Source organism: Momordica charantia, assembly GCF_013281855.1.
Source record: "Momordica charantia cultivar OHB3-1 chromosome 9 unlocalized genomic scaffold, Mcharantia_2.0 BLBB01000009.1, whole genome shotgun sequence".
In the NCBI taxonomy this organism is placed as follows: domain Eukaryota; kingdom Viridiplantae; phylum Streptophyta; class Magnoliopsida; order Cucurbitales; family Cucurbitaceae; genus Momordica; species Momordica charantia.
In genome coordinates, this window is record NW_028275167.1 from 31294727 (window position 1) to 31308378 (window position 13652).

Sequence of the window (13652 nt, forward strand, 5' to 3'; positions counted from 1 at the left end):
TTTCGTACTTCTAGATAAATCCTCTTTAGAATAATTGAATTTTAAGTGAGGAGGAAGAAAGAGAAATCAAATGTTCTAAAACACAATTCTACGTCAGAGGAAATCGAGGTATTAAATTCTATATATCTCTATTGATATTTTCATATATACTGGTTCGATACCCACATAAAATTTGAGTCGAGATTTTCATAAAATTGTGAAAAAAAAATAAAGTGTATATAAAAAAAAGATACTAACAAAATAAAGATTTTAAATTTATTTAAAATAATGAAATATTTACTTTTTTAATTTAAATATTTTATAAATATTTTATTTTTTAATTTTTTAATAATATTTCTTAACATTTTATCGATATTTTTATCGATATTTTTATTAATTTTTTAATACGACTTGGTATTTTCATCCATGTCAAAGACTCAAATACATTGGGAAAAAGAAAGTAGGGAACATCCATGAAAATATATAAGATTATTTGCATCGATTTCAGCAAGGAAATATTTATAATATAATAATAAGTTTAATCATTGATTTTTTGTTATTTTAATGATTTTTCTAGAATACAATAAAAGAATATGTTAATTTAATTAGTGGATGTCGTTCTCGTGATCTCGATTTTACGAAAATATTGATGTTGATGGATATTTCAAAACAATCACAGAATTTGTGAAAATTTTAATTGTTATTAATTAAATTATAATTAATCACTTTTAATAATCATATGTAAAAATATGAGTAACTTACCTATGAAAATATAGATATCGATGATAGAAATTATTTGAATTAATAAATTAAATTTCAATGTTACTTAGTTATATTTAAGTTGTGGATATTTAAATTTTTTATTAACTAATCCTAAAAGAGCCAGTGAATCAGAAAATAATTAGGAATTAAATATTTATCGACTAATCAAATATAGTATTTAGTTACACAATTTAGATAAGAACATAGATTTATCTTAATATAATTACAATAAGTTATAAAATAAAATAAATATCAGTCTAAATAAATCATAAGTATAAAAGAAAAAGAATTTTTGAAAATTGAGGAATAGAGGGCAGAGAAGGAAAAAGAAAGAGAGTAAAATTTAAAAATTTAAAATAAAGTGGGCCGAAGCCGCTGGGCTGGGCTCGTTTAATGGGCTGGTATCGTCGTCCAAATGGGAGCATATCGTCACGCTGAGGCAGCTGCAGAGGTTCCAGAAGAGGAGAGGTTTCACGCTCAAGATCCAAAAGCAAGACAAATTCCTGATTCCCGACGCTTATTTTGTTTTTTTTTTTTTAAAGAGAAAAAATGAAAAAAAACAGACAATTACATCATTATCTTTCAATAAACACAATTTTTAATAAATTCAGGTTTTACAAAGTAGTATCCAAACACACTTAACAAACTTATTTTCTACATTATCTAAATACAGATTTTACAAATCTAAATTTAATTTAACACCTCATACTTAATAAATAGAAGTTTAATAAATCTAGATAAGCTTGCCAACTTAACCTTTCCTATGGTAGCCTAACTTATGTATGTGCCTATTTTCCTTGGTCTGCCCATAAATGATATAAATGTGATTTTTTTAAAAAAGTTGTAATCACATTTTTCCTTGTTGTTACAATCAGCATTCAAATAGGATTCTTCTCCTTCATATCTTAATTTATTTAAAACTCCTAGCATGCATGGTAAATAATCAAGTTGAGAAAGCGAGATTGTTGAATTTAAACCAAAGCTTTCTCAACTTGATTATTTACCATGCATGCTAGGAGTTTTAAGTGTAAGATAAATAAAACTAAATATTAAATAAATATAAACACGACTCCTTAATCTTAATATTAAATAAAGTTTTAAATTCAAATTTACTATTAATTTTAACCTCGTTTAATTGGTTAAGTCATATGATATGAATTCAAATCCGACCTATATTTTGACCAATTTAAAGTAGAAAATGGGATGGTTTCTTCAGCAAAATTAGGCGCTAAAAATCCTATTCCTGATCGGTTGAAGAAAAAAGGAGAGAGAAAAAACCAAAATTTTTGCGTTGAAAATGGTTCAATTTTTGGTTTTATAGGGAACAGTAGTGACGAAAAAGGATGCTACGCTACGTATCCATCAAAATGTCCAGATTCAGCGGCGCCATCCGGACGCTATGGTCTCGTCCGAAATTTTAAATGTTGATGTCGATAGAAATGTCGATGTTTCAATTTCATGGAAATATCGATAGAAATATCGATAAAATGTCGATATTGATGGATATTTCTATAAAATGAGCGCATAAGAGGTTGGATGACGGATTTTCGGAGAAGAAAGCTTACTTAACAAATAAGTGTGTGTTTTGGAGAGATGGTAGAATTAGTGATTTTGGAGAAATAAATTTAAGCATAATTGATTTTTTAAAATCATCCTCTAAATGATACCTTAAAAATCAATTTAAAGTGATTTTAAGCTATTTTAAAATTAATATTTTTAATTTGTCAAACATTATTAATGGGAAGAGAAGTGATTTTACAATGACAAAAATAATTTCGGTATGCCAAAATCACTCCCGATCTCGCCCTAAAACTAACTTACTAAGGTGAATCGGTTAAACTATAAGTTGAACTTTAGGGTTGACATCTGTTTCTAATTTAGTTTTTACAATTGGAAAGTTGTATTTTAGTTTTCTCCATTTTCAATTTTACCATTTTACAAAAATTAGTGGAAATTATCCGTAGAGAGGCCGCCAGTATTGTACTCTTCGTATAACTAATAATTTATTGCATAGAGATGTGATAGGAACATATAGGTTATAGTTTGAGTTTTATTTCGATTTGGTTTTATGATTTTTAAAGTTTTAATTTGGTCTTAGTTTAGTAAACCTCACGTAATATTTTTATACATGAAAATGTGGTGACGTTTTTTATTTAGTTAATTATATTATGGTTTATAATTGAGTAAAAATAGAAGGAAAAATAGATTTTTTTTTTTTATGAGTCAAAAAAGAGCTTCGGAAACTTGAAATCTAAATTTACTTTTAAAATGATAGAGATGGATCAAATGAAAATTACACCCAACACGTGAAGGCCCCATTTAAAATTTAACTGGAAATATTTAATAGGAGACTTTTACGATTTTATTAGAAAAACATTGATTTATCATGCATGCATGTTTTAGCTTTTGGTATATATATATATTTATATTTTATAGTTTATACCATCCAACTTTAATCAATTCCACTATATTTGCTTCTTGTAAGTTTTCTTTATAAAAAAAAAAACATTAAATTAGCTTTTTCTATTCTTTATTTTTTATTTTCTTTTTTGGATAAAAAAAAGAAATAAACCTCTTCAAAATTATTTTAGATGTAGATGATTGTCTTATTTGTCTAAAGATGTTAAGCTAGTTGTTTACGTAGATAATTATGGATCACCACTTTCTGATTTCTCCATCACCATGGAAAAAACTACCACTTTCAATCTCCAAGAAAAATTGCAAAAATCGTCATATTCAAGTATTGGTTAGATATTCTTTATATATTTTTTTTCTATATTTTAAAAAATAAAAGTTATTAAAATTTTGTGGTTTCCTTTAACCAAGGTTTTAAATGTCAATGTAGAATCTCGATTTCATGAAAATACCAATGTCGATGAATATTTCTAAGTTAGAAAAATTAAAAAACTGTAACAAATATCTAAATTAACAAATAAATATTTTACTGTTTCTAAATTAATTAAAAATAATTAATATAACTATTATGTGTATATTAGTGACATTTTATTGATATTTTTCATATTTTGTCGATTTTCTTGGAGTATGATGGAAATGTCGATTTACCTTCGTATCGATATTCGTAAAAATACAGATATGTCAATGAAAATATCGACTTGTGAACAGATATTTAAAATCATACCTTTAATCAGGGAACAAATATTTTCTCATCCAGGGGTCTATTTAACTCGAAGAAGGAGGAGCCAACATTTCAATCATCATCATCCAAAAACCACATCCTCTTCTTCTTCTTCAAAGAAAAAAAAATATTCCAATAATATAATGTTTCTCTCACAGTTCCCTCCATGGCTTCCCCTCTTCATCTTTCTATCTCTACTCATTTTCCTCATAAAATGGAAAACATCTTCATCTTCAAGAAGAAAAAGGGGTCGTTTTCCGCCAAGCCCCCCAAAGCTTCCGATAATTGGAAACTTGCACCAACTCGGGAATCTCCCCCACAAATCTCTGTGGCGCCTCTCCCAGCGCTACGGCCCCATCATGGGCCTCACCCTCGGCGGCGTCGAGACCACAATAATATCCTCCGCCGACGCCGCGCGCGCGCTCCTCAAGACCCACGATCTCGACAGCTGCAGCCGGCCGCAGAGCCACAGCGTCAGAAAACTCACCTACAATTTCCGCGACATCGCGTTCTCCCCGTACGGCGACTACTGGCGAGAGATCCGCAAAATCTGCGTTCTCGAGCTCTTCAGCGTCAAGCGGGTGAAATCGTACGAACCCATCAGAGAGCAAGAAATTGGGTCTCTAATTGAATCGATTGCGGAATTTGCGTCCTCTGCCACTCCCGTGGATCTCACTGACAAGTCCGTGGCGCTCACTGCTGCGATTGTTTTCAGGATTGCTTTTGGGAAGAGATTTGAAGGGGGGGATTTCCGTGGGGGCAGGTTTCACGAGCTTGTGAGTGAGGTGGAGGCCATGCTGGGAAGCTATAGCGCTTCTGAGTATTTTGCGGTTCCGTTTGTGGGGAAGCTGATTGATAGGATCAGCGGACGCCATGGCAGGCTTGAGAGAGTTTTTAATGAGTTGGATGCTCTGTTTCAAGAGGTGATTGATGAACATCTTCGGCCTGAGAGAATAAAAGCAGAGGAAGATGACATTATTGATGTGCTTTTGGGTATAAGCAAGCAGCAGCACCAGTCTGGCTCTGTTGCTATTGCCCATGAAAATATCAAAGCCATTCTTTTGGTAAGTAACTTTGTATTAGTTTAATTTAGTTATTAATTTTTTCTAATAGAACGAATTGGGGATCAAGTAGATGTGTTGAGCTATTTTCATATTAGCTTTTGGTTTAATTTAGTTGGTTACCGTTTAACATTTTTTAGTTATACAAATTTAGTGTATCTGAGCGTGTGAATTAAGAGAAGTTTAGAAAAATGAATTATACTATTTAGGAGAAGAGTTTAGAATTTGAGAAAAAAATAAATTGACTTTTCTTTCTCTGAAGTGACAATTTTTATTTCAAATTCTTATCAACTTAGTGGGAATTATGTGACTTAAGCTATCACCATCTGTATTAATTGACATTCACAGGATAATGATAAAATTAAAGTACAAAACAACTTGATCCCTCGTAATGATTTGTCAAATATTTAAGAAAAATACTTGATCCCTCCCTAGTCATAGCAAACAATTCATAACTTTATGATAAGAGATAGATGTCTTAACCACTTCTATGCTCGATTTAACGAATAAAGTTGTTCCTTACTATTTTTCAATATTTAATGGTGGTACGGAGGAAATTTTTTTCTCTTTTTTAAAAGTGGTAGGGAGGAAGTTGCTTCTTATTAATAAGGAGCCAAATATTTTCTAAAATTAAAAAAGTTAAAATATAATCTATTAAATTGAAGATTTTCAAATAATGAATATGAATTAGAAAAAATCATTATAGATGATTTATTGGTCCAAGGAGTTAGGGTGAATTGAGAGGAAATAGGTTTAAATGCCATATAATGGCCACCTACCTTAATTAATTCATTTTTGAAATGCATTTTAAAATTTTCATAGATAATTAAAAATTTTAGTTTTTTTTTTTACAAAATATACTTTTGGTTCTCGAAGTTTTAGTTAGATATCTATTTAGTCCTTAAAGTTTCAAAAAAGACACTTTTGGCTCTTAAAGTTTAAGTTAACCCGATTTAAGGACCAAAAATGTCTCTTTTGAAAATTGACAAGTTTGCAAGCCTAACGTCCAATCAAGGTCAACTCACTTCAAGTACTATTTAAAATCATTTTCCAAACATTTAATGACCAAAAATGTCTTTCTTGAAACCTCGAGAACCAAATAGATATCTAACTTAAATGTAGAAACCAAAAGTGTATTCTTTTAAATTTCAAAGAACTAAATAGACACCTGACACAAAATTTTAGTGACCAAAAGTGTATTTTATGTTAAAATGACAATTAAAATGATAAAGCAGTAATGACAAGTGTTCTTGATTAATTAAAAACACTTTGTTTAAATTTTTTAATGATTAAAGGTAGTTTGAGAAATTCTAATATATATATAGTTTTAGAAGAAGCATTCAAGTAATTTTCCACGCTGAGTTTATGTTTTGTATTGTTTAACGTGCATCAGAACATATTTTTGGGAGGATTAGACACAGGTTCCATAACAATAGTGTGGGCCATGGCAGAGCTCGCAAAGAAACCGAAATTGATGAAGAAGGCTCAACAGGAAATCAGAAAACACGTGGGAAGCAAGGGAAAGTTAAGCGACAGCGACACAGAAGAGCTTCCATACCTGAAAATGATGGTGAAAGAGACGCTGAGGCTGCACCCGCCAGCACCCCTTCTTCTTCCAAGAGAAACCATGTCCCATTTCCAGATACAAGGCTACGATTTTTGGCCCAAAACAGTGGTTCAAGTCAACGCTTGGGCAATTGGGCGAGACCCCACGAGCTGGAAAGACCCAGAAGAGTTCATTCCAGAGCGATTTGCAGAGAGGTGCGTGGATTACAGAGGACAGCATTTTGAGTTTTTGGCGTTTGGGGCTGGCCGGAGGATCTGCCCTGCGCTCAATATGGGGGCCAAAACTGTGGAGTTTGCTCTGGCGAATCTTCTGTACCATTTTGATTGGAAGTTGCCGGAGGGGATGAAGGAGGAGGACTTGGACATGGAGGAGATTTCGGGTCTTAGCCTCACCATCTACAAGAAGTTGCCTCTCAAACTTGTTCCAGTCGTACCGCTACCCTCCTCCATGGTCGAATGATCTGCTTCTTCCTTTTTACGACTTTTATCCTCATCGTAACATAAATAAATAATGGGTGTGTTTCTATGTAATCTAATGATGCTCTAAATCTGTGTTGTAAATTCCCGTATTTGGTTAAGTATAAACTTTACTATGTTTTGGGATGTCCATATTATCCGCGACTTCCGTCTCATAAGAACCCCACTTAAATGTATACAAGAATATATGTAGTCCTCTTTATATATACATATATTAAAAAAAAACCTTAGGGAATTAGAACTTGTAAATGAGGTTTCATCTTTATCAATTTAGCAATTGTATACAAATTTATTTAGGAAAAAAATATTTATTAAAAATTAATTAAAAAAAGAAATGGGAAAATTTTTCCATAGGGAGCCCGCAAATTTCCCACAGAATTCTTGCTCCAACCTCAACAAAATTTTCCTAAAAATTTCACAGGATGGAGAATTAAATGGGGGATGGTGATAGGGACGGGAAACTTTTTCTGTCCCCACCCGTGAATATCCTTAATTATGTTACTATACACTATGAAATGTCACAAGGATGGAAAATTAAATGGGATGGGGAAGCCCGTCCTGCAAACATCAATAGTTATGTTACTATACACTATCTCCTAATCAAAATGAGTTCAGTTTTTCTCAATAGCATCCCACACGGAAAAGAAGTTACTAGAGAAGCACAAAATGAAAGAACGGTGTTATTAATAGATTCACTTCTGCTCGAAGCAACTGTTACCTGAAAAACAATCAATCACCCAGGAGCATTCAATAACAAAGTAGCTGCACATTATATATTTCTCTAATCTTCTAATCTTTTTCACAATAAATACAGAGACTAACCCCCCCCCAACCCACCCAACCAAAAAGAGAGAGAAAAATCTCAGAGAAGAGGCTCAGAAAGTTCCATCTCGTTTGAACTCTCTTGCTGTGTTTCTGGGCGGCGAGAGCCAACAAAGTCGAGTCCAAGCCACTGCCATGGCCAGCAAACGTATCTATGCCCATTTAATCCTCTTCTAGATTCTTCCCGGTTGTCAAGCTCTTCGAGCTGGCGGGTCAGCTCTTCCACCCTTTCCCTCAACCTAGACGCCCTCAAGTCTGCTAGTCTCAATGATTTCTCAGCTGCATCTCTGGCTGCCATGGCAGCATTTGCTGTCTCTTCTTTGAATTTGAGTTTTTTATCCGAATCCACCATCGCCTGCCTTGCTTCTTCAAGCTCCTGCTTAATAGCTGAGATCTGCCAATAACAAATATTGAATTCATTACGAAAAAAATTGTTGATTTGTTACAAGAAACAAATCAAGCTAATATAGCATCATCACCCAGAACCAAATACTTTTTAAATATTTTGTTGTATTTATCTGGAAAAGACCAACTTCTCATAGTTACAGATGAGAATTTTGTAATGAGGGAGAGGAAATGCTTTGGATCATAGACTGCACAAGAAGTAGATTTGTCAAAACTAAACCAAGTTGATAGGTCCAGGCCAGGCATTGTGAAAGATGAGAATACTTGTAAATAACAATCTGATCAAATGTCAAATGAATATCATGGCATCTGATCTTTCAAGCGTTTTGATGAACTGGCCCACTGGGCTGCAAAACCGGAGCAACTGATGTAGTTTTTATACATTAATGCTCGGACAAACATTCAACATTTGATACTATCACATGCTTTCTCTAGAATAAGGAACATAAGAAGAGAGCTTACTTCTTAGTATTCGCCTTTATAAATAATTCAATTAAATCATATTTTCCCCTCATAAAACTATTTCCTTGAATACCCAAACTATTGGTTTCCCCACATTATCTCGACATATAACAAGAATCCAATTACCATCAAATGCAATACTCGTTATTTATAATTGTTACAAAATAAAACGTCATCTTTGATGCCCTTACTTTTACAAGCCAAGCAGAAAATTCACAAAACAAAAGGCAGAAAAATTTATATATATATGTGCTCATCAATGAGGCATTAGACAACTTCGTAGATAGCATACCTGTGCCAGAAACTCCTGTTCAACAGCTCTGCCAGCAGCAGCTTCTTGCTCTGCAGCCACCTTCCATCTCACGATTTCTTCTTCCGCAGCTGTAATGTCCATCATTAACCCTTCAACCTAAATCATCAAACACAGAAGTAAGATAATAGCTATCTCTCGGAATTCAAGACAACAGTTTACGACTGAAATTTTCTAATCTTCATTCTCAAAAAATTATGAAAAGAAACGAATGAAAATTAAATTTAAATCATTGAACAATTGCATACACTTTCATTGGCAACTCTCTCCTTCTCTTCAAGTTCCTGAATTTGAAGTGACCTAAGTTTAAGCTCCTTGGATTGGGATTCCAGGTGCTCTTTAAGTAAAACTGACTCTGCCCTTGAGGCAGCAAGATAAAAAATATAAAGAAATTACATGTCAGAATCAGCAGAAATTGCATATGCATACATGATTCAATTAATATTGATTGTGTCAGCCTAATATCTAAAATAAATCACAAATAAGAAGTTTTCTTTTAGTCAGAAATCAGAAATTCAGAGATTACTGTTATATACACATAATTCAAACCATAATACTCGTACCTTAATTCTTCCAGGGAATGTCGTAGATCAATTATCTCAATCTGAGATGCCTTCACAATATTCTCCAAAGCACCAGCCTGTATTTTACATGAGAATGTAAAACAAATTAAAAACTTATTATTATTTAAAGAAAGAGCTTAAAACAAAACAAGGATCAAATGTGCTTACCAGGGTGAATATTTCATCCTCCTCTGCATCTAGTGCATTCCCATTGTCCCTGGAAGCTGGAAACTTCTCGTCTCCAAGAAGCTTGCTGAATTTGAAATCAATCCCAGCCTCTCTTAAACCATTCTCCGCAACTTCAAACAATTGATTTGCTTTTGAAGAGGGATCAGATGTCATCCTCTTCGATAGTGCACTCCTCAGTAAATATCCAATATGGTCTTTCTCCTTGAGCAACTGGGCAACTGCCTGATTTAAATTCTTAATCTCATGAACCTTCTCATCGATTAAACTCCTAGTCTTGTCCCTGACAAGTGTTGTTAATGCATAAAGAGATTCCATTCCTGCCAAAGATGCACGTACATTCTCCTCCATGTCTGTTTCTCGGGGTAGAAACAAAGACTCCGAAAATTCTGAATGGTCTGCATCACTAGCATCAACTATCTTAATAATATCGTAAATTTGGTCGTGAATTTTTGAAATGAAACTCAACTGATCAATAAGTAAAGGTCTTTGGGACTCCACTTTTGACTCCAAATTCCTTAACTTATCATCATACTCATGCATTAGCTGCCTTAGCTTAGAAGCTTCATCCTCGGCCCTGCTTAATTTAACAGACAGATCTGCTTCAATTTCAGATATCTTTCTATCCTTTTCGGCAATAGCGTTCTCCAGGTTTTCAATATCAGAAGTTTTCTTGGAAACATCATCCCTCAGCCCACTGATTGTAGCTTCAAGCTGAGAAACCTCAATGGCAATTTCATAATTCCTATACTCCATCTGTTCCCTGGTTTCGTTCCTTGACTTCGTTGTGGTGTCAATCTGCTTAACAAGCTCTTCAACGATTTCATTTGTCCTCTTGATGACTCCATAGGCAACTGCAGGCAATCCCGTATACTTTTGCGACCTAGGCAGCCCACCAGCTGTAAAATTTTTGAAATTACTCACTTTTGCGGATATCTTGTCAATCCCAGTGACCAGCATATGTGACGCATTGCCAATTTCCGATCTCAAAGTATCCCTTTCCTTTAGGATCTCGTCAAATTGCTTGGCAATCTCATCCCTAAGTTTTGAGACCTCATCTTTCTGCCGATTCGCCTCAGCCAACTCCGCTGAAACCTTTTCATTAAATTTCAAAGCTTCTTCCTTTTCCCTCAATGCCTCGTCCCGCTGCCTCGCACACTCATCGCGCTTCTTAATTGCCTCGTGGGCAAGCGCTTTCAAGCGATGAAACGATACTTGCAATTCCGATTTCGAATTCTCCGCTGCTTCTCGAGCTTGCCGCTCACGATCGCGCTCTGCAAGAATCTCCCGAAACCTCTCGACGGAGATTTCATCCGGAGACGGATTATGAATCGCAATGGGCACGGGATCATCACATTCAACGTCGCTGAGAACAGCATCCCCGTCTTCATCAACACCACTCGCCATCTAATATAAGTCCGATAACTAACCCCGCAAAATTGGGCAAAACTCCATACCCGCCCCAATTATACCATCGGAGTTTATGCTATTAAGTTCCTTAAAAATCCGATAACAACATAATTAAGCAAAATAGACACCTCCGCCTGAGGTAGAAAGCCTAGAATATGAAATTAGTAGAAACGAAACGATCGATCAGTAGCTGTACCAGAAGAAGTCGGAAATGACAATGGATTTCAATTGTGATTACTTGAGATATAAAGCTTCAAATTAGGGTTTCGTATCCGAAATCGGATTCAGCGCAGCGGGAAAAGAAAAGAAGACGACCGAACGACGGAGCGTGGACGAACACGGTGATGGTTGCCATTTACCAACCAGTCCTCCTATTGCGATTGCTTTTTGAAGGAGAAATCCTTGCCCTTTTAGAATTTAGAATTTAGAGCACCAATATTATACAGTGAATGTGCGACCCACCGTAGCTGTGTACACCAGCACTTCCGATGGCTGCCACGTTGCGATGATAGGAATCAAGCAGATCACAGCCGTATAAATATTAGAGAAGGATCCATCTCCTATTTCGATTTCTGTCTCCTCTCCGTTTAGGAAAAGAAAGAATGTGGACAAGTCTTCCCTTTGGGGGAAAATTGGAATTTTGAACATTTACAGAAAATATCCACCTCCTGAAAATAATTCAAATCTAACCCCAATTTTGCCCAAAATCAACACTAAACTAACCCATCGATTTAAAATTAAATTCATAAAATATGATAATTTTCCTTTTTCTTAACCCTAAATATTATTTGAAGTCAGTCAAATTCATAGTTTGATAACTATTTTATTTTTAGTTTTCTTTTATAAATTATGCTTGTTTATGTATAATTTTATTGGTATATTTTTCACCTCTTAGAAAACACATTTGAAATCTTAACTAAATTTAAAAAATAAAAACGCGTTTTTGAAAATTTCTTCAAGATTGATTGAGATTTTGAAAATATTTTTAAAAATTATATAACAAAATAAAAATATATATATTTCTCAGCTTTAAGTTTTAAAAGTAGAAAACCAAAAAATTTATTTTCCAAGCTTGCATGTGCAGGAAAGAACCAAATTTGCGCGGTTACATGTGAATGTTGAGGTTAATGTTGAGGTTGATTTCTAGAAGAAAAAAAGAATTGGGCCCAGCCCGAAAGGAAAAGGATGAAGAAGTTTAATAGGCCCATATATCAAAGAATTTGAGCCAACTACACATTTTTAAGCCCAAAAATGATAATTTTGTTTTTTCAATTTTCTAAAATAACTAAAGCTTTTTCTCAAAAAAAAAAAAAAACTAAAGTTTTTATTAAACATAAATAACAATAATAATATACAAACGTAATTTGAAAAATCAGAAATTTAAACAAGATTTTGGAGGGGATAGAGAAGAATGCATTCCTCATTCTATTCATATCCTAAAAATCAATTAGAAAATATATTAAAATGAGAGGAATCTCAACTTCATTAATATCTTTTTTTTTTTCATTTCTATTAACTAGATATTATCCTAAAAATAATAATAATAGTTGCAAAAAAATAAAATATTTAATTCCTTCAAAAAAAAATTAGTGTTTAATTTTCACCAACAATGCCTCTCTCCAAGTGGTCAAGTTGCTTCATAGTTGAGCGACAAAATGTTAAAAAAGCTAATGTCAAATAATCTTTGGGATCAACGAGTAAGATGATAAAAGCAATTGGAAATAACAAATTTACTAATTTATTTTTTTAAAGAAAGTCAATGTTGATAAATACTTTTTTAAATAATTAAATATAATTATATGAATTAATAAATAAAACATTACTCAATAGATCAAGGTCAATAAATCGTCATTGTTAAAATTTATGTTTATGTCATCCATGTGTTTTGACTATATTTAGAATACTTTAAAAGAATTAAATGTTAATACTAGTATACTACTTCTCTAATTTGAATTGTCAATAAAACTTTGATATCGACAAATATTCTAGTGAAATTTTAAATACTTTTAAACATTCCCGATATAAATTTTAAGAGACTATAAGTTCATAGTTTTAATAGTTTTATTTTTCTTTATTTTTTAGTTGATCAACAACTCCAGAGTGGTTTGATCCATCAACTTTTAGAATGGTAATTATCTAATTAGATGATTGACAATTTGATTTATCAACAAGCTTAGAATTGAGAGTGCTGAATTTGTGTAATATATATTTGTTTTATGTACACAATAATCACTAATCTTTTAGAGATTAGTAATTATGAGCTATGCGTTGAGTAATTTAAAATATTTTGAACCAAGTTGATAATTACCAAAAAGATTAGCAACCATTTGGTGAATTTAGCCCCTTTTTTATGAGTTAAACTAGACTATGATTTTTTTTAGAAAATAATATTAATAAATATTTTTAGAATAGGTAAATCGTGTCAAACATTAACTCGACTTCCTAATTCTGAGTTACACAAACTAAACCCTTCTGTCAAAAGTCTTATTTTTTTATAAGATACAAAATACACT

The 13652-nt window shown here is 33.1% G+C and overlaps 2 protein-coding genes across 2 annotated transcripts; one reads left to right on the top strand and one right to left on the bottom strand.

Annotated features, from left to right (window-relative positions):
- Positions 1-3935: 3935 nt before the first annotated feature.
- On the top strand, positions 3936-7113 carry LOC111019659 (cytochrome P450 71B34). Its single transcript, XM_022296062.2, has 2 exons — positions 3936-4941; positions 6332-7113. The coding sequence occupies exons 1-2, from the start codon at positions 4021-4023 to the stop codon at positions 6962-6964; spliced, it is 1554 nt and encodes a 517-aa protein (XP_022151754.2). The 5' UTR covers positions 3936-4020; the 3' UTR covers positions 6965-7113.
- Positions 7114-7639: 526 nt separating this feature from the next.
- Positions 7640-11534, bottom strand: LOC111019734 (paramyosin). Its single transcript, XM_088117351.1, has 6 exons — positions 11378-11534; positions 9712-11287; positions 9544-9620; positions 9229-9340; positions 8963-9079; positions 7640-8197 (listed from the first exon to the last, which is right to left on the bottom strand). The coding sequence occupies exons 2-6, from the start codon at positions 11134-11136 to the stop codon at positions 7844-7846; spliced, it is 2085 nt and encodes a 694-aa protein (XP_087973477.1). The 5' UTR covers positions 11137-11287; positions 11378-11534; the 3' UTR covers positions 7640-7843.
- Between the last annotated feature and the right edge of the window lie 2118 nt (positions 11535-13652).

What these genes read in the sequence shown, in the direction of transcription:
- LOC111019734 (XM_088117351.1), bottom strand. Translation starts at nt 11,136, where the DNA reads ATGGCGAGTGGTGTTGATGAAGACGGGGATGCTGTTCTCAGCGACGTT. An exon ending in AGAGAGTTGCCAATGAAAGT is followed by an intron (nt 9,080 to 9,228) that starts GTATGCAATTGT and finishes TTGATGATTTAG; the next exon opens with GTTGAAGGGTTAATGATGGA. An exon ending in AACAGGAGTTTCTGGCACAG is followed by an intron (nt 8,198 to 8,962) that starts GTATGCTATCTA and finishes TGTTATTGGCAG; the next exon opens with ATCTCAGCTATTAAGCAGGA.
- LOC111019659 (XM_022296062.2), top strand. Translation starts at nt 4,021, where the DNA reads ATGTTTCTCTCACAGTTCCCTCCATGGCTTCCCCTCTTCATCTTTCTA. An exon ending in ATATCAAAGCCATTCTTTTG is followed by an intron (nt 4,942 to 6,331) that starts GTAAGTAACTTT and finishes AACGTGCATCAG; the next exon opens with AACATATTTTTGGGAGGATT.